We start from the raw sequence: 26,526 nt of genomic DNA, 5'->3' as shown, positions 1-26,526 counted from the left end.
ATATGCCTTATGACTTCATTACTCATTTAAAGTATATATTCATAACTATGAGTCTTCTTTCCTTTTTAATATTCCTTTAGAGCTTGACAAATCTGTTCTAATTGCTGAATTGGGTCATGTCCTTAACTTCAGATAACCTCAGTCTTCCCATCCCCTTTCTCTTTTCCTTCTGAGATGAGGTAGCAATCCTTTGGAAAACCCAAGATTTTTATAAAAAATAAATGTTTAGTTGTCTGCTTTACATCATTCTCACCTTCCTTACCACTTATTATTCTGTTCTAACATTCTTTATCTTGTATACCAGCTATCTAACTGAACTGAGATAGGGGTCTCTAACAATGTTCAAGTCTTACTTAAATGATTTATTTTATATATCAAATTTCACAAATAATAGTTGGTTTTAGAATAATTCCTTATTTTTACTTAGGTTGTGTGAAATGCAATTGGGAGAAAATATTCTGGAACACAAACCTACAGATTAAATTAGGGACATAGATAAATGCTGCAGACATCAGTAGTTTATTGTTTGTTTAGTCCAAACACATTCAAAATGGAAACTCAAAGAATACTTTCCACCTGAAACAATTAAACTAGATACTACTAGCATATAATGCTTAACACATTACAGCAATAAAGATGGTAATCCATTGTCTTCTATACCTACTAAAGCCAAGATGGTAAAGCCAATTTGGTTGCAATAGTGTCATAAGGATAGAATAGAATATTACCATCCAGAAAGAAAAAAAACAAAGAACAAAAAAACAAAACAAAACAAAACAAAAAACAGCAAATAACAGTAATGGTAGATGAATACTTTTACTCTGGTTCACTGAAAGGGGACAAAATGTTAAAAGTCCACAGTACTGCAGGTGAACAATCACCATGTAAACTTCTCCATGTGATGTTTTAATGTTTTACTCATGGTATGTAAAGACTGAAGCTGAATGGCTCTTTGCTTTAATTTTCCATTACACTTAACATTTGTCATTACTTTTGGTGCCAGAAGTTTTCATGGGTGGCAGGGCAATATCTTGGATTGGAAATTATATATATATATATATATATAAAATGGGAAGGAGAAAGAAATGAAAGAGGGAAAATATGCTACAAAAAACAAAACACTGACAAGAAACCACTCATTTAAAAGCAGTTTGAATAAAGGCTTCAAAACTCAAAAGTAATTTTCTGGTAAGAACTTCAAGTACTATACATCAGAAAGTGTAAAAATATTTCAAACAGGAAAAAAATCCTTAACCCCCCAAAATGGAAACTGAGAAATCTGTGTCCCCAAAATATACGCAATAGTGCAAGACTTTTCCTCGAACATGGAAGACCTCATTCAAGGGGGAAAAAAAGGGACAGATTTAATTTTACTTATATCGCCCAGTACATGAAAAACAAAATATGTGCATCATTTGCTAGTTTACTAAACAGCAAACAGTTCCATAATTCAGAACCAGTTTGCTATTATGTCAAGTGCATTTTTTGTTTGTTTTTACTAAGATAGACTGGAGAAGTCTTCCATGTTAACAAGCAGCTTTAAGTGGTCACACTTATTTACCCCACTCCTAGCCTGAAACATCCAGAAACTAGTAGGTACTAAATGCTCCAAGCATAAAATTGGATATCCTTTGTCATACTTGCGGTTTACTGGAACTTGCTATAAAGACAGACAATAATCCAGCAGCTACAAACTTTGCTCACAGAATTGTTTAGAGATTCATGTAAAAATAAAAGATGTCGTCCCAGACTTAAATTCAGAGCCACTCGGGTGCTGACATCAGTTCAAGAATTGTGCAAAATGAATGACAGTTCCCTGCCCCCCAAATAGAAAATGCAAACACTTAAGAGCTGCTGTTCTTTTCTCCGAAAATTGCAGTATCCTCACTCCAGGTTTACTTGCCATTTATGGAATCTGACTGCTTTTAAAATGTCACTAAAAATGTACATCAAGTTGATTGACTTTTCCAGCACCTCTCAAGTGATACGCTTCAACGTTCACATTCAGGCTAACAGAAAAGTCAACAAGAGACTTACTCAAATAACTGACTTCCTCCTTCCCCCTCCCTCCCAAACACACAAGACTCCCCCTCCCACAGAGAACACAAAGTTGTTAACTGAAGAACAAGGTAAATAATATGCTAGTCAATTTTACTGATTTTAAAGATACTGCAATTTTTATACACTTCAATGATTTTTCAACATTTTGTAGCTGTTTGGCTTTGCAGCACAGCAATTCATACACTATACTGTACAAAATTACCAGCAAGACTGGAATGATGTATTAATAGAAGGCACCATCATGCTTATTACATTACCAGAGAACAAAATACAGTAAAGACAATTTTCACTGTACACAGCTTAAAGAAAGGAAAAGGGGGAGGAGGAGTGTTCTGAGCAGCCAGCCATCCCTGTGCTGAAGAGGGGCAGGTAGAAAAATCTTAGATATGGAGCTACGAAATCTGGTCTACTATTCAAGACCATAGCATTTGAAGTTCTGATTTTTGTTATTTAGTTCATAACTAAATGATTTCCTTCTGGAATATACTTGTAGTCTTGTTAAGGTTTATGTGTACACACGCTGGTCACAGCAAGCAGGTAAAAATGCCCTCATCATTTCACAACTATGCGCTACTGGAAAAAAAGATGAAAGGTTTTTTCCCCTGTTGCCTCCTTTGCAGATGTCAATGTTAATGAGTTCAGAGTACCCATTAGTGCATTTTGATGAGTGCATAACAAGTTTCTGTTGGTTTGTATTTTTGGGGGGAGCCAAGGAAAAAGGCAAGATTCTCCAATTGCACAAATTGCACTATTTGTGTTTCCAACATTAATAGGCAGAAACAGTAACACTTAAACAAAATGTGCAGCAGAGGATTTTTTTTGACTCAAAGGACCTGAATTCAGTTGGGCATGTCCTTTTTAAGTTCATTTTGTTGCAGACAGTTTAAGATATGGTCATTTCTCAGTCCTTAATTCTCCAAGTCTAGATTTATAAATTAACAATGCGAATCCTGTTGTAAAACTGGGGAAATAATGTCCACCTCAATTTAACTGATAACTAAAAGATGCTTTTCACATCAAAGAAATGATCAAAAAGGCTGTGTCACATTCCAAAGCCAAAAAAAATTAACAAGAATGCAAACACGATGAATAATGTACCACTGCCAAGACTCTGCCAACAGTGGAGCCTCAGCGACGCTGTCCTGTGAAGCGGCCTTCCATCTGCCCGGTTCCTCTCCCGGAGCCAAGTTTCTGTGCCATGCCACCTCTTGGAGGGGGTCCTCTTCCATCCCGGTCCCGCATCATTCCACCGCCCACTATTCCACGGGGACCACCAGGACCTCGATCATTGCGCCTAATATCCCTGCGATCATCACCACCTCGAGTTTCTCGCTCTCTGGCAGCTCTTGTCTTTTTCTCTTCCACATTTAAACGTACTTCCCCTCGAAACATAATTGGCTTTACAAGGGAAGAAAAAATTTTACATGGGCAGGTTAGACAATAATAGTAATGTATATCATACATAAGTAAGAAAATCCAGGGAGACAAAAAAACTTTTCATAAAATTCTCAATATGCAATCTATTCCAACCTTCATTACCAGAGCAAATAATGAAATAAAGTTAAAACAATCCATGCTTCAGACTTTAAAACTACTAACAAATCTTTATTCTTTGCATAAATACCATTTCATAGTAAACTATTTTTAACTTTACCATTTAAAAAAGACTTTCTAAGTAATACTAAATACAACAGGAATAATAAAGTATTGAATTATGCCCTTTAAGTCACTTACTTTTGCAATTAAGATTCTCTGAACTGGTTCAGAGTCATCAAAAACCACAAAACCAAAATTTGGAAGCTTTCCCCCAACACCCTTGGTATTGATGCGAAGTTCCACAACGTTTCCAAAACCTGTGAAAATATACATTACACCAAGGGTTAAATATTTTAACAGAATATTTTGTGACTTTAATTGTTCAGGATGAAATACCTTCATCTCCTTGATCCACTTCAAAACAAAAGTTGCAAGCTGCTATACCCAGTGACAATTAAGGTACATTCACTCTTACAGGTCATTCACTTAAGATGCCAACAAAAACTAGCCTGTTTTGTTACCCTTCTGCATCTTTATTACTCCTTTCAAAAGGGAAGTTACGTACACAGTTTCAGAGAGACAATGTTATTTTCTATTTCTGACTTGAATTTGCCAAATGAATCCCATTTCCAAATCTAAGACTGATTCATCCAGCTCTTTCTTCTAACCTCTACAGAACCAGGCCAGTCAACACTCAGTACAGTCACTGAGAAACATCTGGTATAACCTTCTACTCCCTTCTGATCAAGGTGATTAGTACCTAGAGGTATACATAGTACAGAGAGGTAAATGTTTTTTTAAAAATCCTCAATACATTATGAAAAGAGTTCTCTTCTCCTCCTGCTTCATTTTACAATAAAGCAAAATAAACTACTTACTCATGAAGAACTCTTTCAGTTCATTTTCATCAATATCATGTGGCAAGTTACCAACAAAGAGTTGATGACTATCTGGATAGCGAATTATTCTACGGTTATCAGCTTCATTCTGTTCAATATCTCCTCTGCCTGAGAAAAGGAATAGAGCAGATATTAAAGTTTACAATGTCATACAAAAACTAGCTCAAAGCAATGAATGTAAAAAAAAAAAAAAAAAACAAAAACAACCTGATATTCCTGTTTTAGTTTATTTAATAAGATAGTGAGCTCCTTGAACAGAGGTGGAAGTGCCTATTATTAGTAGGTTAGTTAGAAGAAAACATGACACTGACTAGATTGCTGAAGTCCCTTCTTCTAGGTCTACTGATCTGATTATATGAAAGCCAAATATTAGCAGTACAAGTATCCTCCTTAACCAAACTCCTGCCATCACCCAGAAACCAAATAGATTTCAGATAGTGAGGTATACTTGTACTAAATAATTGTTTAGTATTTTGACATTCACAAATTAATCTTTGGTTGTATGAAATTATAGCCAAATCCATAAATTTAATAGCAATAACATCTTATTTATATAGCCTTTTATACATGTAAGAGTGCTCTTATATGTATATATATAAAATCTTATTTGATCTTCCCAATGACACAAGGAACACAATGAGGCATATAAAGAAAGGCATCACACAGGAAAAATTTGTGTAGTAACTGAATGGTGCAAGAGAAGCTCATGATTTAAGGGTCTCACCCAAGATCATAAACTCAATCAGTGACAAAGCTAGGATAAACCCCAGCTCCCATGACTTCTTAATAATAGCACATCACTTATTTTACTTTTGTGGGAAAAAATTACATTGTCTAAATTTGATGTATACTATCTCCCACCTCCTCCCAAAAGCAATCTAAACATACTTATAGAATTCAAATAGAGGTTCTACATATATTAGCTAACAATGGAAACAAGTTAAAAATCATGGCAACTTACTTAATACCTAAGACAATCAAAATAAGAAGAATCAGGGTGTGCTTACTGTTTATCTGTGAAGAGATAAGAGTGCTAAGTAAGAGAGTAGGTTATTGAGACAGCTCGGTTTTGAATTCTTAGAACCAGTGACAATAACCAAATAAAATGTGTCTCAAAATTCTTTTACACCTTCAAAATACATGTCTCTATGGCATGTCAACTAATCTTCCCCTAAAAGTTGTTTTGCCCAGGCTATGTTTAGCAGGTTACTTAAGCCTTTAAGCAGTTTGGTACTAAAAGGATTTGCATATAAAACACATTATAATTTTTTTTTTAATTTTTTAAGTTCGGTCTTCAACTTTTCAGGTGCTAAGTGATGAAGGCCACAGAAGGGGCTGACTCACCTGGTCTTGGTCCTCTAGGAGGGAAACCAGGTCGTTCTCTAGGTCGCTGTTCACGCACACGAGGTGGCTGAGACTGTACTTCTGGTTTAGCTTCCACTCTCGGCTAAAATACAAGGGAAAAAACACATTATATAGAAACACATTCCACAGGAGAAAAACAACTAAAAAAACAACCAAGGCATAATGGTCATTTTAAGTTCAGAATATTTTTAACGTAGTGTCCTATATATGTGAAACATAAATTTTTATAAAGATATTCTGTACCAATCTAGGACTGTAGGGTAAATTTTATTTTCTCACTCAAGGCTGTAACTCACAATAAGCTGCTTTTTATTTACAACCATATTTTTTCAATAAAGTTACATCCACATTGAGATGGCATAAAAGGTATCGCTACAAAATTCAAAAATGCAAGATGAGCCACTCCATGTAAATACATATAGAAAATAAAAAGCCATCTTTATCTTAGGAAGACAAGAATATATGACACATCCTTTCTAATTATCTAGTATGCTGCCCTTCAAATTTAATAGTGCTCAGCAATATCTTCTAAACCCCATCCCATAATTTTTTTTAAAAAATCAATATTTTGATAGTTCAAAATATACAATTTAGTGTACTCTAGCATCTAAAAATACTATCTTGAAGTTAAAATGCACATAAAAAAACAGGAGAGGAACGTGTTGATAGCATCTCAAATAGTCAAAAGAAGTCCTTTAGCTCCCTACTGTTCTTCCTAATGGGGGAGGTGTGCATTTATTTAAGGACTGACCCCAACCATGTTTCTTAATTAATTCTTGGGGGTGGCAGGGGAAGTAATAGTTCATTTTAAGGTACCCTCCAAAAGTTTCTGCTAACTGCTAAATTAAACACATTAATTAAAGTAACTATGCTAAAAATAAAATGACATCTGCATCTACTATTATTACCTTTTCTTTAATACATTGGCATTTTCAGTATTCCCAACCTCTTCAGGCTGTGTCTATTGCCTAAATATTTATGGTCCGAGGAAGACACAAAATAATATGCACCTGCAAAGGATGCTGAAAACCCTCAGCAGGAATATGAAGAATGTGTCCTCGAATCAGAAAGCTAGTAATGTCAGTCCTATCTTTATGGCGGATCATCTCTGAGTACCTCAGCCCAGGCAGTGGCTCAAACTCCTTCATAATTTATATTAACTGGGATGTTATAATTTGCAAGGACACATTTTGATACAGAGATATGTTTCTTTCAAAAACAACCATTTATTATAAATAATTTCACCTACTGTAACCAAAAGGTATATTATCTCCTACCCTAGCAGTTTTTAACAGATTTGCCTGTCTCTCCCAATTGTTTTTCTTCCATATAGATCTCCCATTTCCGTCAAAATGAAGTTGCTTTCCATGTTCTAGAATTTTGCTAGTTAAAAAAAATTTTTTTAATGTTTAATTTTCCCAGGTTTTTAGTATGTATTTATTCTTACAATGACCATAATCTTAATTTATTTCTACACCAGATAAAGAACCAAGCACAGTGTCATCAAACATAGATGTTCAGTAACTATTGGTTCATTTAAAATTAAATTACATTTTTAGTTCTCTAACACAAAACATGTAGGAGAATGTTCTATGCCTGACCAGGGGACCTAAGTTACAGCCCTGAGACCACTTCTATCTGTATTTAGAATTTAAGACTACATAATAATTTGACCGAAAATGTGATGCCTGAAAAAGGTAGTTATTTAGAAATTTCAGCTAAGCGGGGCAGGGCCTAAAAGCACAACTTACTTCAGTATGAAAGTAAAACAGAATTAAAGGATATTCTCTAACAAAGTCTGATGAAGCTAGTATGTTTAATAAATTAATAAAAATAGCAAATGTACACCTTTTAATTTAAATGTCTCAGAAAAACCTCGACTCATTCAAACCAAGAAAAAGAATTCTGGCTGACTGATTCAGATTCTTTTCAAAGCAGATTACTGAAACAAAAATAACTGCAAGTAACAAAACAAAAAAGTTCTTCATTATCCTTTAAGGATTTAAAATTAAAAAACACAAATTTAAGTAAGTGCCAACATCTTACAAATAATCCATACATTAATTTAGCAACCTGACTTTTAGATATTAGATGATGCCAATATAGGAAAAATAAGACCCCCCCCCAAAAAAATCAAAATTTCTTTCAGTAACTGATTACTGTATGTCAAGTAAGCCAGCTGTACACTTACAATTCTTCAAGCTCAATTTCATTAAAACTATTTGCTCCAAGGAGGTAAAATAAGTAAGATACCACAAACTACTTTAGGGCCTTACAATTAATTGCATGCAACCAAAAAGTGTGCTCACATGACAAATTCCACAAATGAAAATCATATAGAATATGAAATAAACATGAAACCATCAAATCAACTCAACAGCAGGTAAAACCACAACTAATATGTATTTCAACCGCACATAAGCTATTTAAATGAACTAATCGACTTCCAAGAAATTTACCAAGAAATTAACTTACCTACTTCTAAATTAATGCCTACCAATACCCTGGAATTAGATTTAATTCTCTTTTTATTAAAAATCTATGCTAAAAGTGTTAAGGAAATTGATACTACACCAAAGTGACAAGGGTTTATTAAATCAAGTGGAAAAAAATCACGAATTCATTCTAACATAGCTTAAGGAGATCAGAAAGTTCTTTTAAAGTTTAAATTATAAATGTTTAAAATTTTGTTTTAATAAGGGGGTAGGTTGGGAAACAGTCTCTTACAATTTTTTTTAAAAACTTAAAAAAAAAAAATTTTTTCCCCCTGGACAAGAGCTTAGGATCTAATATAATGTAATTTAGACATGGCTTAGACACAGCACCCTTCTTCTTTGATGTAAACAGAGATACATTCCCCTCCAAGGGCTAAAGAAACCTATAGGCTTCCATGAGTGTCCAACTGCGTAAATTCGAAGCCCTACTATTTTATTTACATAGCTATCTGACCTTGGGTGAAGTACTCTAGCCCTTAATTTACTTATCTGTAAAACAGGAATAATAACATTAACCATACTCATAGGGTGGTTGTGAGGATTAGATAAGAATAAATATTAAGTGCTAGTGCTTTGCACAATGCCTGGTGCCACACTAAAGGTGTAAGAGGTATAAGCTACTCTAACTTTTATCTAGCAGTGAGTTTAAAATAAATGTGGCCAACTCTCTGAAATCAAGTAACATCCAAAGGATTCCTAATGCAAATCTGATAAGAAATCAAGCATTTCAAAAGAAAATCCGTAAGTCACTTATTGAGTCTTCAGATGGGTAGAAAAGCACAGTCAATACCTGGCAAATTAATTTTCTTCGTTAAGACAGAATTCTAGTTTGTGATCTGAGGTAATTACTCAATATTTCCTGAATATCTAGCTGAAAAAAAAAAAAGGTATCACGAGGTCATGTATTCTATTACGTAGCTGATTATGCGTACAACACCAGAAAGGCTGTCTAATAATTACTAACTACTTTTGAAATCTCAAAGTTTCACTGTTTAGAGCATATAAAGAGGTATATAAACACAATTTTATGTGCACTAACCATTCTAAATGTAAATTTTCTAGTGGAACGAAGTTTGATTCAAAATGTAGGGGAGAGTACTGGACACCCTTTAACTGTGCCTATTAACTTTAGAATTTCGTTGATTCTACATTACACCTAATAAACTTATTAGGTAGCCAGTGTCTTATGTTCAATGTTTTTGAAAGCTCTGAAATGGGTAAGATGACAAACAGACAAAAAGCAGAATACTAGAACGATCAGTTAAGGTGAACACTACAGTCATAAGTTGGTACAGGCTTCAATTAAATGGTATGAACCACTTACAGACTGAGAGCTTAGGCAGTGTATTTTTTAGAGTTTTTTCTATTTTTAAAAAACAGTGATTCTTTATAATGTCATACTACTTTGTGCCTTTCCAAATTTCTTCCCTAAAATATTTTTGCTAAATAAAATTCTAAATTTTTAAAAAGGATATTTTTTTGGTTATTTTAAGAAGGCTTTTAAATGACAATATATATTGGTAAAACTAACTTAATCTGTATTTCACACACCCAAACCCCAAATACCACCTATGTAGATGATGAATGGAGATTTGGCATTTAAAGTGGGTGCACTGACACTTAATACAATTTTTTTTGTATATTTAATCCATAGTTTCTGATTGACTCATTTTAAAAAGTATAAAAAAGATAAGCAATTGGCAATGTAACAAGGATACAATCCAATGTGTTCACAGATTGGTTACCTGTGAGACTGGTGCTTTAACATGGGGTGGAATTCCAGAGGAAGAAACAGTACCACTAGGAGGCAGGTTTTTACTGGTCACTGAAGCCCAGGAGAAAGCCTGCAGGAAATGCAACAAACCTAGACTACTAATCATGGAAAACCACCAACATTCCTATAGGGAAACTTCCAAATATATATTTTCTTTTCATTTCTAAACTATTGTTCTATATTGGAGGACTCCTAAAAGAAAGGCACACACACACATGCCAGTCTATGTGCCAGCTTTCAAAATCTCATTATGCAAGATTATTTGACTGTTTTGTCTGAACTACTAAATAAATCCACAAGCAAGTTCCTATATGCTCTAAGGAGATGAGCAAGTGGCAAACAAAACCACTAACAACTACACATGCTAGAAAAATAAGAACCTAATAGAACCAATTTCTTTCCCCTTTTGGGGGAAGATAAGGTGTTGTGATGGTGTCAAGGGGAGAGGGGAAGGATAGGAAAGAAGAAAGTACTAGCTGGAAAGTTTAACAGACATTCACAAATTGAACAAGGAACCTCCTTCTCTCACTACGCAAATATACTTTAACCTTCTACTTTACAGAAAGATAAAAGGTGTTTTTAGGTAAGTTTAAATGATACACTATGGGTGTCACTCATGTTTCCAAGATAGTTTAATTGGTGTAGTAAGGAATTTGTTCCCATTTAAACCAGAAATAAGTTGTATCACTTCTCTTAGCAATAGGCCAACTTGTTTTAAGTTGGGAAATTACATGACTCCTGTTGCATCCGTGCATAGAGGACTTAATACAGAATGGAAGAGCAACTCTCAGCTTTAGTACATGGACTAGAAGATACTAAACACTGCACACACACAAGGATTAATCTTAAATTTTACCCTGAGGGGTGTTTTTTAGGGGGTGAAAATACAATAAAATTTCCTCAGAATTACCAAACAAAACCCCACAGCTTCTTTCATATACATAAAAACAGCATAGCTTACTATTAAACAATTTAAATAACAGAACAAAGGTCGTGCTTCATTAATGGCACCAAATAAGAAAGTGTTATGTTACAGGTCTAAAGAGTTCCTCTGCTCTAACCTTTGGTGGTTCCTGTGGCAGAGAAACAGGTTCAGCAGGAGGAGGAGAAGTAGACTTCTCCTCTAACTCTTCCAAGTTCTTCTCCTCCACTTGCGGTTTCTGCTCTTCAGTCTTTGTTTCAGATTCTGGCTCAGGTTCAGGTTCATGAGAGGATTCTTCCAATGGCTCCTCTATGCCATTACTACAATAAAATATTTTGTTCACTTTTCAGTATGAGTGAAATGATCAATTCAAAAAAAAGAAAATTCAGCATTTCTCTAATTTAATGGGCATAACTAGTAATAAGCTGTTTTAAAGCAAAAGTCCATTAAGAACTAGAAGGCAGAGGGAATAATACTCTCAAGCAGCATTTCTTTAACCTAATTTAAAAACTGGATTACTAAAAATGTTTACTTTAATACTAACTATAAACAAACTGCATATTTAAAAAATAAAATGCTTACTCTGTGTTGTCCCAAACACAATGCATTATCAGCAAATGATCAGTTTTAGGGCAAAGCAAGTTCAATTTTTGAATTAAATACAACAATGCTTTCCATATAGAATTTACTTTGCATATACACAGTAAATTCTCAAATGCTGGTTTCACAGCTTTAGCAAAAATTTACTTTCAACAATAATTCTAGAAACAAAAACCAGCTTGCAACTACATTATAGTTTAGACCAAATTTGGCCTTGCAGACACTATTCTTACGTCACAGGGTGAGCTTCATAGTAACCACTGTTAGCATTTTCTTGCACAGGTTCTGGAGATGGTTGCCTTTCTTCTTGTTCCTCTTCTACTTCATCTTCTGATTCTGGAAATACATAATATACCACATCTCGTTTTAAGAGGCTTTAAGACACAATTTGATATACGTATTTTTAATGTTTAAAGAAGTCATATGATATTTCTTACAAAGGCACTTAATTGCGGTATTCCTTGTTCTCTTAAACTGAAGAGCAAGCAAGATGAATTTTGGAATTTACTCTATTTTTTAAAAAGGTCTATTAGTAAAAGGGAAGGGTGGGAAAAAAATGCTATTAAAGTCATAACTCAGTTTCCTTTGTCACATCGATTCAATGGAGGAATAATGGTAAAGAAAAGGAAACAAGCTGATGTATATCAACGGAAGATCAATTAAATAATTATGGTATAGCCAAAAAAAAAAACAAAAAAAAAAACAACCAGCCAACAAAGATATATTAAGTGAAAAAAAGCAAGCATTGAGTCAGTGTACTTCCACTTTTATAAAAGTACTGGTCAGTAAGGAATACAACAAATTTCTATATTAGGCACCAAACTCTTGGTTATCTATACAGGATGAGATTGAGGGAAATTTTTTCACTTCCTATGTATGATTTTTATATAATTTCATATAATGAACTATTTCTTTTATAACAACAACAAGAACAAAAAGGAGAAAAGGGAGTTTGACTCAGTTACAACAGAGGCAAATTTCTTTAGTTTCACACTTTCCATGTCCTTAAAGAGCACTGATACTGACAAAACCCTTGTATCTTCAAAGTAACCTCACCTTCATCAAGTTCTGGTTCAGAATCACCAAATACTTCATCTTCATAACGAAACATATCATTGTGAACATAAAACTTATTTGGAACAGATCCCTATAGGAAAACAACATCCAAGTATTCCATAAATACCCATAAATGTGGTATTACATAAAAAGAACAAGTAAACACAATTTTTATTCTAATAATACAGAAATGATATAGACTGAATATAATTTTCCAAAGTTGAACATGCTATGATGTTAATATAAAGTAAATTACAGAAGATCACTCAAGGAATACTGAAACTCAAGAAATGGCTACTCAATATAAAAGAACCAGGACCAATTAACAAACAGAAATTTTCCATTTTGTTTAACATGTGACCTATAAAATAATAACGTAATTTTAACATTATTTCTATAATCTTAATCATCTGTTTACACATTAGTATCAGGATCTCATTTTTACTTCTAAATAGTCAAAGCACACACACAAAGCTCAAATAAACTAATCAACAGGTCCAATACAGGTCCCTCAAAAACAGCTACATGCACACCTACACCTGTAAGAAGAAACTGGCCACTTCAAGCAGCTAGTAACAGTAATATGAAATCACGTAAGTAAAAATTAACTGAAATGAAAACTTACTTCAGGAGCCAGAACAAAGGTTTGCATAAACTTCCTCTCTGGCTGTCCACTATTAGACAGCAAACCCATGACCTGGACCACTACTCCATCACTCAAGGTCGCATGAGCATCCACATGACGAATTTTAGTATGACATTCGCTGAAGTTCAGAGATAATACTTTGTGGTGTATATCCTTTATTAGGAGAAGAAGGTGGGGTGGAAATACAAACTCATGATACTGCATTACCTATTCAATACTACAGACTTTGATTTCCTCGCAACTCTAGAATATTAACTACTTAATCTCTCTGCCTCATTTGAATTCATTCCACCACGCTATGCATTACTGACAGACTAATGTTCCTAGAACCACTAGTTTCAACATGTCACCTCTCTACACAAGAAATCACAATGGCTGTCTCATATTATAGGCTTTGTGCAGCTTTCTCCCACTGTTCCGTATTAAGTATGTCATTCACGTAAACTGTGTTGACTACTCCTTAACCTCGCAGCTAACTTTACTGCTTGTCTGCTGATGCCATTTCTCCTACTTTCAATTTCCTCTTGTTTGGTAAGGCCAAATCTTATCATTCAGAGTCTACTGGAAGTTCCACATCCTCTACAAAGTCATAAGGAGTATATACTCCTATGCACTCCTGTAACATAAAGTTTAGCCCACATTTCTATAAACGTTATACACTGTCTCAACTATTTCATGTATAAAACACACCAAGGATATTAAAATGTTCCATTTTCTCTTTTGTATCCATGCCAGTGTAATACCCGTGCTTCGTACAAAATTGATGTTTGTAAGAACTCAAAGCACATTCGATGATTACTGTAACATAATTCTAGTATAGCTGATTACATTCAAGAAGAAATCCATGGGCACAAGAAGCTATTTTCCAAATCTCTATCTTACCTCAAAAAAAACCTAAAGTAATCTAAAATGCATATGAAATTGATACTTACATTTTGGCCATAAACTGCCTCCTGGGGCTTTCCACTAGCATCTACTCCACCATGAACATAAGAAGAATTCCTGCCATAAAACCTGTAAAACCATTGATAATGATTGACATTCAGTTGTGAAGAGAAGTGTAAGAGGCAGTAGAGTTCTGGTGTCAAACAGACCTAGTTTCCAGGTCTGGCTCTGTCACTCATTAGCTATGTAATCTTGAGACTTACAGTCCTCAAAGTTCAGTTTCCTTGGTTATAAAACAGAACAAGAGTAACTTCTCCACAGAGTTGTTCTAAGGATTAAATGAGTAATGACACAGATTTCTTAGTGTGCCTGGCACACTAAATATACACTCAGTCATTAGCTATTCTCATCTAATTCTTACCATATCTATATTTTGTTAAGTAGAAAAATGAGATATTCAAAATATATTCTAAACACTGATGCTGTAGTTAATTTACCCATTTTTTTCCCCATCAGATACAAAAACTATACAAAAATTATCTAAATTTGTTTGGGAATCAGATACCGTTTAACATCCATTCTACTGAGAGTTCCAAATGATTACTAATTCAAAGGCTTAGGTTAAAAGTTTAGATATAAATTAATTGAAATAATTCAGAGACTAAGTTAAAAAAAAAAATCTACATTATTTTGGCATCTAATTTCTCAATTATACTTTTATACTTCTCTTAAGTACATGATAAATTAGTGTTTCTCTGGTATTACCTAAAGCAATTAGAATTAATATCTTCCTAAATTAAGGTTATCAACATGCAAAGTTAATTTTTTCGTAAAGAGAACTCAGCTCCTATCGTAATAAAACATGTAAGACTTCCTCCATGCCAAGCAATGTTCTCAGTGCACTGTATACATATTGATTCATTTTACTCTCCTAACAACCTCAGGATTAAGTGCTATTATCTAAATGAACAAACTGAACTTCAGAAGAGGTTAAATTAACTCCTCAAAGGTCACACACCTATCAAGTCGGGGCAGCTGGCTCCAGAGTCCATGCTTTTAACCATTACCTATATTTTTAAGTTTATACTATTTTCTCTCATGTACTACTGGCAAGCATGTAAACAGCTATCATTCTTCTGGAGGACAATTTGGCTGTAAGTGTGTATAAGAAAAGCCTTAGAGATAATCATACCTTTGACTTAACAATTCTACTTCTAGGAACTTAACCTAAGAACATAACTAGAAAGGTGCACAAAAATGCATGTGTAAGGATATTCATTAGTGTTAATAAGTGAAAAATTAAAAACAAACTAAATGTTCAGTAACAGGGAAATCTGTTACATAAGCTAAGTATAAAACAGAAGTTTGTGCTGTTATTTGAAATGATGGTAGAGAGCCTTGTTTTTCCCTGTTTAAAAAAAAAAGCTAAAAATGCTAATGCCTACATTGTGAAGACTAAATTTCAGATAATAAAAGGCCTTATTAACTCCATTCTCCCTCAAACTCACATACCCTGTCAATAAGAATGTTTATTTTTATAATAGAAAATGTACAGGTATTCCTTTTGATTGGGGGGATGGGGACGGGAGGAGGTGGTAGTTATATAAAAAAGTCCCCTGGAATAACATAGGGAATATTACACACAGGTTTAACAATGGAGGGGCATAATGCAAAGTAAAACTTTAGAATGCCCAGCATGATTATAAAGAGAACCTATAGATAACAGAATAAGTCCTTTTAACAGTCTTTCCCACATGAAGTGACAATGGTATATTTATCCTTAACTCACTTGGCTAGTGTGTTCTACAACAAATGCTTGCAGAGCCTAATCCTTACAAAGGTCTCACTTATCTTCCACCTGCTAAAATAAACCAGGTAGAACAAAAATTACAAATACTACTCATAATATAAATCAATTTTATTTCAATCTCTGGGAAAAAAGAACCTTACAGATGTCCAACTCTTGCCAAAATAGTAAACAAGGCTACTGTTGCTGTTTTACCAAGGAATACTATCTTGTGGATCAATCAGAAGGAATTTTCACAAGTATGATCAGTTAACTGATTCATTTCCTAACATTGCTACAGACAACTCAAAAACAAAAAAAAAAAACCAAAAAACAAACTTAAGCCTGTGATTTCAATAAAGACTGGAACCCATTAGTTGGTCAAGTCTGTGGTTTTTATAAAAAAAAAAAAGAAATATAAAATACCAAGAGTATGTAATTGTGTATATGTGTGTGATGTGTACAGATGTGAATGTGTTATATAATGGGATATAATGTGAGGTGTTTTTCTTACTGTAGATTTGAGTCAAAAATACTTGAAGAAGACTGGTTTTAAGCCATCAGACTGTTAAAATACTGGGCGTGCTTTGCAAAGGTACTGTCAGGACATGAGAAGACAGGAAAGACAAAATTTATATGTAGTCATAGTCAAGAAAATAAAACCAAATAAAAATATAAAATATGCAATTAAAATTTACCTGTGTAAATATTCTGGAGCTTTATTCAGCAAAGTATAATATTGCCTCACAAACTCCCGCCCTACAAGCAGGGGACTGGGCTTCTCCATAACCATTTCTTTGCTGCACAATGTCAAATGCTAAGGGAGCAAACATAAGAATAATAACTATTAAAAGTCATCTTTGTTAAATTCCATGAAGTAAATCTTCTTAGCCATTCAAATGAAAATAAAGAAAATATCATTTATTAAAAACTGACTACAACAGCAAAATAATAAATTCCAAACAACTACTACTGATAATCTCCAACATCTGCCATCTCCCCTTTGTCTCTATTTCTTGATCTCCCTATCCTTCAATACAGGGGGAAGTAGCATAGTTCTCTTTCTAATTCTGAAGAGTCCAGTGCTGTCTCAGACTAGGGGCACCATAATAAAGTCTTCCCAGTCATAGTATCTTTTTCCTTTGGGGACCATTATCTCTTACATTCTTGGATTCAAACAGTTTATTTCTGAAAACTAGGCAGAGGGCACAAATCAGGACTTGGTGATTACATTTATCATAGACAGTACTGATTCTTCTCTTCTTTGTACTCTCCTTTTAGGGATTAATTTCACTGTTTTCAAAATGATAATGATTATGATTAAAAATCAGCAATAACCTCAACACTCAGATAATGGTTTTTTACATTCGGTGGATGTCTTTCCAACCTTTCTTGCTATTAATTACCTAACTACATGCCAGGAACTGTTTACAGTAAATGGGATAACCTAGTGAACAAGACTCTAGCCCTCAGGAGTATATAGTCTGTCATGGAATATAGACAAGCAAACAGGGAACAGAATAGGTTAGGTGCTATGATAAAATATCTCTAAGCCCAAAATCTCAAAGATAAGGTCAAGGAAAGCAAGTACAAAATAAAAATAGAAACACCACCTTTCATCATTTAAAGTAAATGATTTATATGTTTATAGCCCCCCAAATAGTAAAAATTGTAACATTAGGAATTGGAGAAAAGGGAAGGGAAAAAAAGAGAAAATTTGAATATTACTTGTTTAAATACATATATATACACTATATACGTGTTGTGTATCTACTGGGTAAATCAGGATGCAGTTAAAATTCCTGTTAACAAATAAATTTCAACGTAGGTTTCTTTTTCTTTTTCGCAGCACCACGTGGCTTGCAGGATCTTAGTTCCCTGACCAGATATCGAACCCACACCCTAGGCAGTGAAAGCGTGGAGTCCTAACCATTGGACCGCCAGGGAATTCCCTCAAAGTAGGTTTCCTTTAAACAAAAAATTTCACAAAGATAGCCCACCATAATCATTACAATTGTGATGCTGTTTTTAATAAAAATCAGATACCAGCCATAGTGGAGCCTACAGACAAAACTCTACAATTCTAGTGACTCCCAACTCAACTTTTACATAATGCTCTATTAGGTTCCCCGTTTCTCCTTTTTCAACTGTCTTGCAACTCTCAATCGATATTAAAAAAAATCTGTTTACATTTTTATATAATTCCTAACTCCTTTCAAAAATAATTAACTGCTTCCAGTGGCAGGGTCTGGGGAAGGCACAGTGGCAAGAAGCCCTTGAAGCAGCCCAAGGAGATGGAAGAGGACGATAAGGCTTTCAAGCAGTAACAAAAAAAGGAGCAGAAGAAGCTGGAGCTAGAAGTGAAGGCCGTGGGGAAGGGTCCCCTGGCCACAGGTGGAATTAGGAATTCTGGGAAAAACTAAGCTGTTCTTATGCCTCAGGTGATGGTGATCCTTACTTCCATTGCTATTTAAACACCTGAATTCTCTTCCATAACATCTGTTGCCACCTCTAGCTAGAATGAAATCTGTTGCCACCTCTAGCTAGAATGAAGGGTTGGCGTGGAGCCTGTGGCACATTTTTTTTCTTAAATGTTCATACAGTGACTCATCTCTTCAGTTCATCCTTAGCCATTTCTACCTTAGCTGTGAGGTCAAAGTAAACTCATCCCAGAATCCTGCCAGTCTGCTCTTCAACCTTTGTTCTACCTTATATTCTGTACCACCTACAATCAAACCAACTCATTAAAAAAAAAAAAAAAGTTAATCCACAAAGCAGAATCAGATACTGTCATTTCAGGTGCCATTAGTTCCCCCCAAACCGAAAAACCTCCAATAAGGATGAACAAGTTCTAATGCATAAAAGTACTCTCAGGACTTCCTTGGTGGCACAGTGGTTAAGAATCCACCTGCCAATGCAGGGGACACGGGTTCGAGCCCTGGTCCGGAAAGATCCCACATGCCGCGGAGCAACTAAGCCCGTGCGCCACAACTACTGAGCCCGTGTGCCTAGAGCCCGTGAGCCTAGAGCCCGTGCTCTGCAGCAAGAGAAGCCACCGCAAGGAGAAGCCCGTGCACCGCAACGAAGAGTAGCCCCCGCTCACCACAAGTAGAGAAAGCCCACACGCAGCAACGAACACCCAATGCAGCCAAAAATAAATAAATTAATTTTTAAAAAAAGAGCAATGCATATCTATTTAGAACAGCAACCTTCAATTTGTTGTGGCACACCACAGAATGAAAGCATCACAAACAAGATCTAAGCACCAGTCACAGAAATAAAAAATGGTAGCTGTGGATTAAGCTTTTTCTCTCCTCAGGCCCCAAAGGTAAGGCGGCAAGTTTTGAAGTTCAGAAGCTATTAAAAGTGACCAAGCATTAAAGAAATGGAAATGCCGCCCCACAAAAATTAAAACGTGTATTTATATTATGCTTTAAGGTTCAACAAGTAACTACACATTCCTTTACCTCCGTGAAATAGATAGGATATTAGCTTCATTTACAGAAAAGGAAACCATGATGTTTTGAGAGCCTAAGGAAAGGAGTTCAAGGTCCCTCAGTTATAGTTATGAGAGAGGATTTGAAATCAGGTCCCCTCCCTTTAGTGATGTTTTCATTACACTTGCTTAAGAACCACCGCTTATGAAGAACCATCAGGGATGCAAGAATATAAAAAAATTTAAAGTCTAACTGTTAGCTTATTTGATACTGTAGGGAGGCGCCAAAAGGCAGAAAACAGTAACATAACAGGAAATCCAAAACAGTCATCCTAGCATACTACAATAGTATATCAACATAGAGTAAAATATCTAGAAATTAAGTTAAAAATAAGCTGAAAAACAGCAGTCAAGAAACTGATTCTATTGTTTCTGAAGCCAGTCCAGAGTTCTGGGAGATAGAACTTGTTTGTTCTGTCAGCCCTTAAATGTTTCCCAGTGGAGAGTTAAGTCAAGTTTGTCAATTAAATTCTACTGAATTTAAGTTCAGAAACAACCTAATCTGTAACTATCAAAACCAGCCTTGAAAAGGGGTCATTCCTCACCTCCATACGCACTCAGTGTAAAATATGTGGGAAAAAGTCTTATTTAAAGCAACCTAGAAAATCCTGATAACAGGCAAACAGCAATAATTCTTCAGGACAAGGAAACTGTTAACCTAAAGACACTATTGGTATTTATAGATTTTCAGTAACTGATATGGAGATTTTCATTTCTGATCTCTCATAAATGAAATATGGATAATAAATATATCCTACTACCAAGAGTGCCAATCCTATTCAAACTCAAGAGCTGTCTGCTAACAAACTCAACTGCTCACCTGCTAACTGAACACTCACTCAATTCGACTATCAAATTATTAAAGACTTATTTTCTTCTCCTTCCATTTTTGATCCCCATCCACCCCACAAGCATTCTGGTTCTTTCCTCTTGCTACTTGTTCACCATTGACAAACATCTCAACCTCTGAATATTCAGCAACCTGAACCATAACAGCTCTTAAATAGTAAACAATCCATTTGAGGTCCTTATCCTCCCTACAATTCGTGGACAACCTTTCAGAATTAAACAGCCTCTAGTGATTAAATCATAACACAAGTATACACATGAATAATCCTGAATATTTAAGAAAATGGGAAGATAGTATCATCAAAGAAACAACACAGAATTCAGTACTAAGAATTTCAAACTAATCATACAGTCTATTTTTTGAGACCAGGAATTTTGGACATCCAAAGGACCCCTGGATACTAATACGGTCAACTGTTTAGGAACTGTTCACATGCCTAAGGCTATATTAACTGCCAAATATGGAGCTGGACAAGGAATTCCCATCTTCTTCCCCTCTAGCATACGGGGTTCCCCTAACTGCAGTTAATGATTCACAGATCCAGGTACATGCAATGCTAACATTTGGAAGACTAACACGAGATGTTAAAACCAGTATTTTAACACAAGTTATTATCACAACAATCATATGGGGGGAAAGAGGGAACAACTTTGCTATTATTCCAGCTTTGGTGCATGTGGGTTCTGTGGGTTTTTGTTTTTGCTTGATTTTTAAGACAGCAAAGGTACTGCCCCTCCAAAAAAAAAAAAAAAATCTGTTAAGAAAGTAGGCATACATTGGAGGAAAAAAATTGATCTATGCGGAAAATTGTAGACGCATATCTATACTTGCCCCAAAGCGGCACAGGGCCATCTTAAATCTGCCTTTAGAGATGCAAGTAAAATTCGATCAGATTCGACTAACAATATTAACACAATCTACGGACGCTAAGTTCCTCCCCTTGACTATCCTTCCCACCCTCCCCAAGAAGACATGGGGGAAGAGGAAGAAACCCGCTCCCCAAAGCACTCAAACATCTCTTCTATTCCTGGGTCAGCAAGAGATCGCCTACATAAAAAGGGCACGGAGAAGGCGTACGTTATATACAGCCCAGGTTTCCCAGCTCTTTCGGGATAAACCCGCGGGGGGGTCAGGGACCGCAGAACACCAGGTACTGGGCAAGCAAAGCGAAGGCTGCCTTCAGACCCGGATTCTGTTTCCGTGCACCGAAATGGTGCCCGGAGGCCGCTACTTTCGCATCTGCGTCGCTTCTGCCTCCGCCGACACAGCTTCTTTTCCCCTCCCCCACGGGCGGGGCGGCGGCGGCGGCCTCCCCACTGCCAGGGAACCAGGAATAAGAGCCGCAAGAGTCTGGGACGAGGCTGGTGGGCTCCACACCCGAAACATCCTCTCGGGCAAGCCCACTCCCCCACGTCCCGTCCGAAGCCTCCATCAGCGCGCCTTTGGGAGCAACTGCGTCCCCTCTCCCGGCTCGCTACCTCATCCCCAACCAACCTCGGCCCCACCTGTGCCCTCGGAGCCCTCCGTTCGCACGACGCGCGCCGGTCACCTCCCTCCCCATGCGGCCTCCCATCCCTCACCTGAGAAAAAGGCTCGGCTTCTCTCTTGCACACACAGCAGCGTAGGCAGCCGGCAAGAACAATGTCTCTCTCTGCAGCTACACCTCCGACACCGGAGCTCATGCACTGGACGGTTGCCTCGAGCCGCGGCGCGCGACGGGAATGTCCCCTTCCAACCACCACACCGACCGCCTTTCCCGGCCCCCATACACACCTCCAACCAACAGCGGCGGCGGGTACGTCGCGCGGAGGTCAGCAGGAAAGTCGCCGAGGACCGGCTGCAGCGGATTCTTCTCGCTCGCCGCCCTCTCCCTCCTCCGACAAACCTCAAACCTCGGAAACCGGAGAGCCACGAGCTGGTTCCCCTCACTACCACCTCTTCCCGGGCGCCAGGCACTGCGGCGAACGACAAGGAACACGGACGTCCCGCCCCCTTTGCCACCGCCCCCTCTTATTGTTTTACCCCTGCCGAAAGGGCTGGGGGACCCCCCAGCACGGCTTCAGCCAATCACGCATCTCCTCCGCGAGCTGGACCCAACCTTCTCGCGTCCCTCTGCGGAGCACGCGCAGAACGCCGCCGCGCTCACGTACTCTCGCGCCCGGAAAGCCGGGGAACCGGAACCGGCGTGAAGCCGGAGCGAGAGTCCGCTGATTTGACGTCACAAGTAGGCTGCCTTTCTCCTGCCCCAAGGCTCCGGCCTCTTCGCCCTTCGAGAGCGCACCCGAACAGGAGCCGGGTCGCTGCAGCGCTGTGCCTTCTGCGCTGTCTTTTGGGTACTGATTTTTCTGGTCCTTTTATGTTATTAAGAGGAAGGGAATTTTAGTGATTTTTTTTTTCTCTCTGAACTAGGTGTCTGCAGGTTGCTGCTCTAGAGAGTAAAAATGCAGCCAGTGGTTTCAGCTGCTTGCACCCTAAACTCAGCCTAGGAAATGGAGGTTTTTAAGCTCCACCGATAAGTTCAAAATCGTTCAACGCTATATTATGGGGCCTACTGGGTGCTAACTAAGTACTGGGATGTAGAAAAAATAGGACGTGGCCTCCACAGAGAGAAAAAACAGTTCTATTTCTTTGTGTGCTGTTTAGCGTTAGGCGTTGCTAAATACATACTAAGCATTTTACATGCTAAAGCAGCTGAAAGCTGAAATCCCAGGAGATAGCAGGACTACAGACCTGTCGTAGATCTAGGCCCAGACTTGGCCGCAGGGGCGTAGCTGGGAAAACACTAGACACTGACTCTCATGACCTTGATTCCTGGAAAAAGCCCCATCTCCTTACAGTCAAGGAAGCCACTTTGCACCTTAGTTCTGGCAGTGTTTCTCAGAGACTATCAAGACAGCTGAGGAATTTTGGAAGGAAGGGCTGAGGAAATGGTGAAAGGAATAAAAGGCAATTAGGAAAGGAAATGCCCATAGAAGAAACAAAACGCAGGCATATACATTTCACCAGTTTTCTTAACAATTCTTTTAGAGTAACTTTAAGGTATTTTTCACGTGTGAAAACTGAGGTTTACGGGGCAGTGCAACATTTGAACCTTCAAAATCTACACTACTTTTAACTTATGCTGCTTAATCATATTTTGTTATATGCAAAATATATGGGCAGACTATCACTCTTATGAAATGAACTTTGACATGTTTTTCCTTAAAGTATCATAATACAGTACATGAAAACTGCCCTTCAAATCTAATACTTATGTGCCAGCCACTCTTCTGTTTTAATTGTTTAATCCTCACAATAACCCTATAAAGTAGTTAGGATTTTTATGCTAATTTTACACAGGAGGAAACTAAGGCTTAGAGAGGTCGAGTTAACTTGCCCAAGGTCACACAGCTACTACTCCGTTGGAGCTGGGATTCAAACACAAGCAGTCTGCCTTTACACTCCATGCTATGGAATACTCTCCTTGTATTAATTGTCACAACTTACTTATCTCTTCTGTTGATTGACATTTCTACTGTTTCCAGTGTGACGCTCTTAACGCACAATGCTGTTATTCCTCACTAAGTACAAAAATTTCTCTAGAGCAGTGAATCTCAGAAATTAACATGCATCAGAATCACCTGGAGAGCTTGTTAAAACACAATGCTGGGCCCCCTCCCAGGGTTTCTGATTCAGCAAGTCTGTGTTGAGGCCTGAGAATCCGCATTTCTAACAAGTTCCCAGATGCTGCTGCTGCAGCTCTAGGAACAACACTTTAAAAACCACTGATCTACACCATGGGTTGGCAAACTTATACTGTTAGGGACAGACAGTAAATATTTTAGAACTTGAGAGCCATAAATGGTCTTTGTTACATATCCAACCCACCCATCCCCGTTTTAAAATCCTTCAAAAATGTATTAATAAAAGAAATATTCTTAGCTCTGGGGCTATATAAAAACAGGCCTCAGACAACCCCTGTCCGAGGGTACATATCCATTGGTGGAGTTATTGGGAAAAACGACTTCATTATCTTCAATTTTATTAAAATACCCAAAACTGTTTTCCTAAGTAGTTATTTTTACTTCCTAAATGTCTCTTAATTCCGTGCCCTCTAAATACTTCTCCATACTTATAGCTTCTGCCCAGGTTCAGGACCGTTTTATCTTTCCAGAATGACTGCAGTAACCTCCTAAGGAATCTTCCTGCCCTACAAATATAACCTCCATTAAATACCCCCTCCCCTGACAGACAATAAGGCAGGGAGAGAGAAGTAGGAATGTATTCATTCAGTGGCTCAAGCCAAAAACTTTTAAGTCACCCTTGACTCTGTCTCACACCACACAGCAAATCACCAGTAAATTTCTGTTCCCTCTACCTTCAACATTTATTCTAGATTAAACACTTATCACTATTACTGCTATTATTATTATTCCCACAGCAACCAGATCCTTTATAGCTATAAATCAGATGACATTCTGATGTCATCCCTCCAAAGGCAACTCAATAAAATCCCAAGTCCTTACCGTGCAAGGCATCCCATCCCTAATTTAGTTCTTACCATTACTTCTTTTCTTACTACTTTTTCTCTTATACACCTCAGCCCTTCCTTTGACATTTCACATCCTCACCCCAATGTGTGTCTTAGATGTGAACCTTTATCAAAAGTTTGTGAAAAATCAAAATAAACTGCATCTACTGATTTCCCCAAGTACTCATACTGAAATATCTCACTCAGGCATTCTAAAGGTGAGTTAGGCATGATTTTCCCTTACACAAACTACCCTTCATAGAATTTCAGTTAACCTTATACTGCTTAAATAGTCTACTAGCTTGTCTAAGCTGTATTCTGTGGTTATTTTGTAATCTCCCTATATTATATATTTCCTAGGTTCTCTTCTAGGTTGTTTTTTATAAATAGTGTAACTCAAATGGTAACCTACAGGTTGTCTGGCAGAGTGTCCACTCAATAATAGCTTCCAGGATTCATTCATTCATTCACATTCATTCCTCGATTCACTTATTCAGTGGCCACCATTGAGTGCCAAAGTATCAAGCAGATCACTAGGGTCAGGATGAGACAAAAATAATCAAAACATAGTGCCTTCAGGGAATTGGGAGAAAGGGAGAGAAAGAAAGCAAGAGGAGAAAAGAGAAAAACAAAAAGATAGGGAGAGAGACATGGGAAAAGAGGGAGCGGGAGAGTCGGAGAACGACAGGAGGGGGGGCAATGACAAAACTGAATAGAAGTTTGTACTTCTCCTTCATAACTTTAATTGAATGTTTGAATTTATAATTTAATATCTGATATTTCCCCTCTCGTACACACACACACACACACACACACACACACACACACACACACACACACACACACACACACACACACCCTGAAAGTTCCACAAAGGGATACTGTTTGTCTCTCCGATCCAGCCCCTGATACTGGCTCACTGAAAGTGCTCCCTAAACTACTTCATAAATTGGCTGACGCAGCACTGTGAGGGAGGGCACCACAGTCTTCCTCATGCGCTTCTAGTATTTTTGATATTTTTACCCTAACTTCTAGAACAGTATATGATTTGTTTATTGTTATTCTTTCTTGATGAATAATAATAGTTTTTAGACTGCAGATTTTCCCTTGCCTATAGTTTAGGCCCCATCCCATAGGTTTTACTCACTACTATTGTATTCTAAATAGTTTGGAAGTATAGTATTTCTTCTTTGATTCAGTTATGGTTTAGAGAGAGTTGAGATTGTCTAAACAGTTTGGATTTTTAAATTTAAACATTGTATTTTTACTTGTTTTAGTGCTTGTAGTCTGAGTGTGGCATGTACGTTTCTGTGCTTTGTGGAATTTGTTGTGATTTTCTTTTGTGGCCTAATATAGGTACAATTTTTGTAAGTTGTCTATAAAACTCTAGTCTATTGAAATCTTCTTTTACTGTCTTTTAGTTTCTTTTTTATCTTTCCAATCGTTTCTACAGTACATTTTTACCTTTTTATTTTGAAATAATTTCATAGATCCTAAAAGGTTGCAAAAATAATAAATGAATTCCCATTGCCTACATTCCTCAAATGTTAATATTTACTACATTTGCTTTATCTTTCTCATTCATTATCTCTCTCTCTGGCTTTTCTCCTGTAGGCTGTCAATTCCCCGAGGACACATTTCAACT

The 26,526-nt window shown here is 36.9% G+C and overlaps 1 protein-coding gene across 6 annotated transcripts in view; it reads right to left on the bottom strand.

The window, feature by feature from the left end:
• Nucleotides 1-496: 496 nt before the first annotated feature.
• G3BP2 (G3BP stress granule assembly factor 2) overlaps nt 497-26,526 on the bottom strand; it is a 67,921-nt gene continuing 41,891 nt past the window's right edge. Inside the window, exons 1-12 of one of the 6 annotated variants that reach the window (XM_036852748.1) lie at nt 22,145-22,353; nt 16,724-16,842; nt 14,287-14,368; nt 13,334-13,507; nt 12,709-12,799; nt 11,886-11,988; nt 11,192-11,372; nt 10,102-10,200; nt 5,841-5,943; nt 4,476-4,604; nt 3,796-3,914; nt 497-3,459 (exon numbers count right to left, since the gene is read on the bottom strand). In XM_036852748.1, coding sequence (XP_036708643.1) covers nt 3,190-3,459; nt 3,796-3,914; nt 4,476-4,604; nt 5,841-5,943; nt 10,102-10,200; nt 11,192-11,372; nt 11,886-11,988; nt 12,709-12,799; nt 13,334-13,507; nt 14,287-14,368; nt 16,724-16,818 — 1,446 coding nt within the window. In that variant the 5' untranslated portion in view covers nt 16,819-16,842; nt 22,145-22,353 and the 3' untranslated portion in view covers nt 497-3,189. Of the gene's footprint in view, nt 3,460-3,795; nt 3,915-4,475; nt 4,605-5,840; nt 5,944-10,101; nt 10,201-11,191; nt 11,373-11,885; nt 11,989-12,708; nt 12,800-13,333; nt 13,508-14,286; nt 14,369-16,723; nt 16,843-21,951; nt 22,076-22,144; nt 22,354-26,526 lie in introns of those variants that run through there. The other 5 variants (XM_036852746.1, XM_036852749.1, XM_036852750.1 and 2 more) reach the window with 5 other exon arrangements.

Source organism: Balaenoptera musculus, chromosome 5 (genome assembly GCF_009873245.2).
Source record: "Balaenoptera musculus isolate JJ_BM4_2016_0621 chromosome 5, mBalMus1.pri.v3, whole genome shotgun sequence".
Taxonomy (NCBI): Eukaryota; Metazoa; Chordata; class Mammalia; order Artiodactyla; family Balaenopteridae; genus Balaenoptera; species Balaenoptera musculus.
Note: the sequence above shows the minus strand (reverse complement) of the source record. Positions and strands in the feature narration are given on the sequence as shown.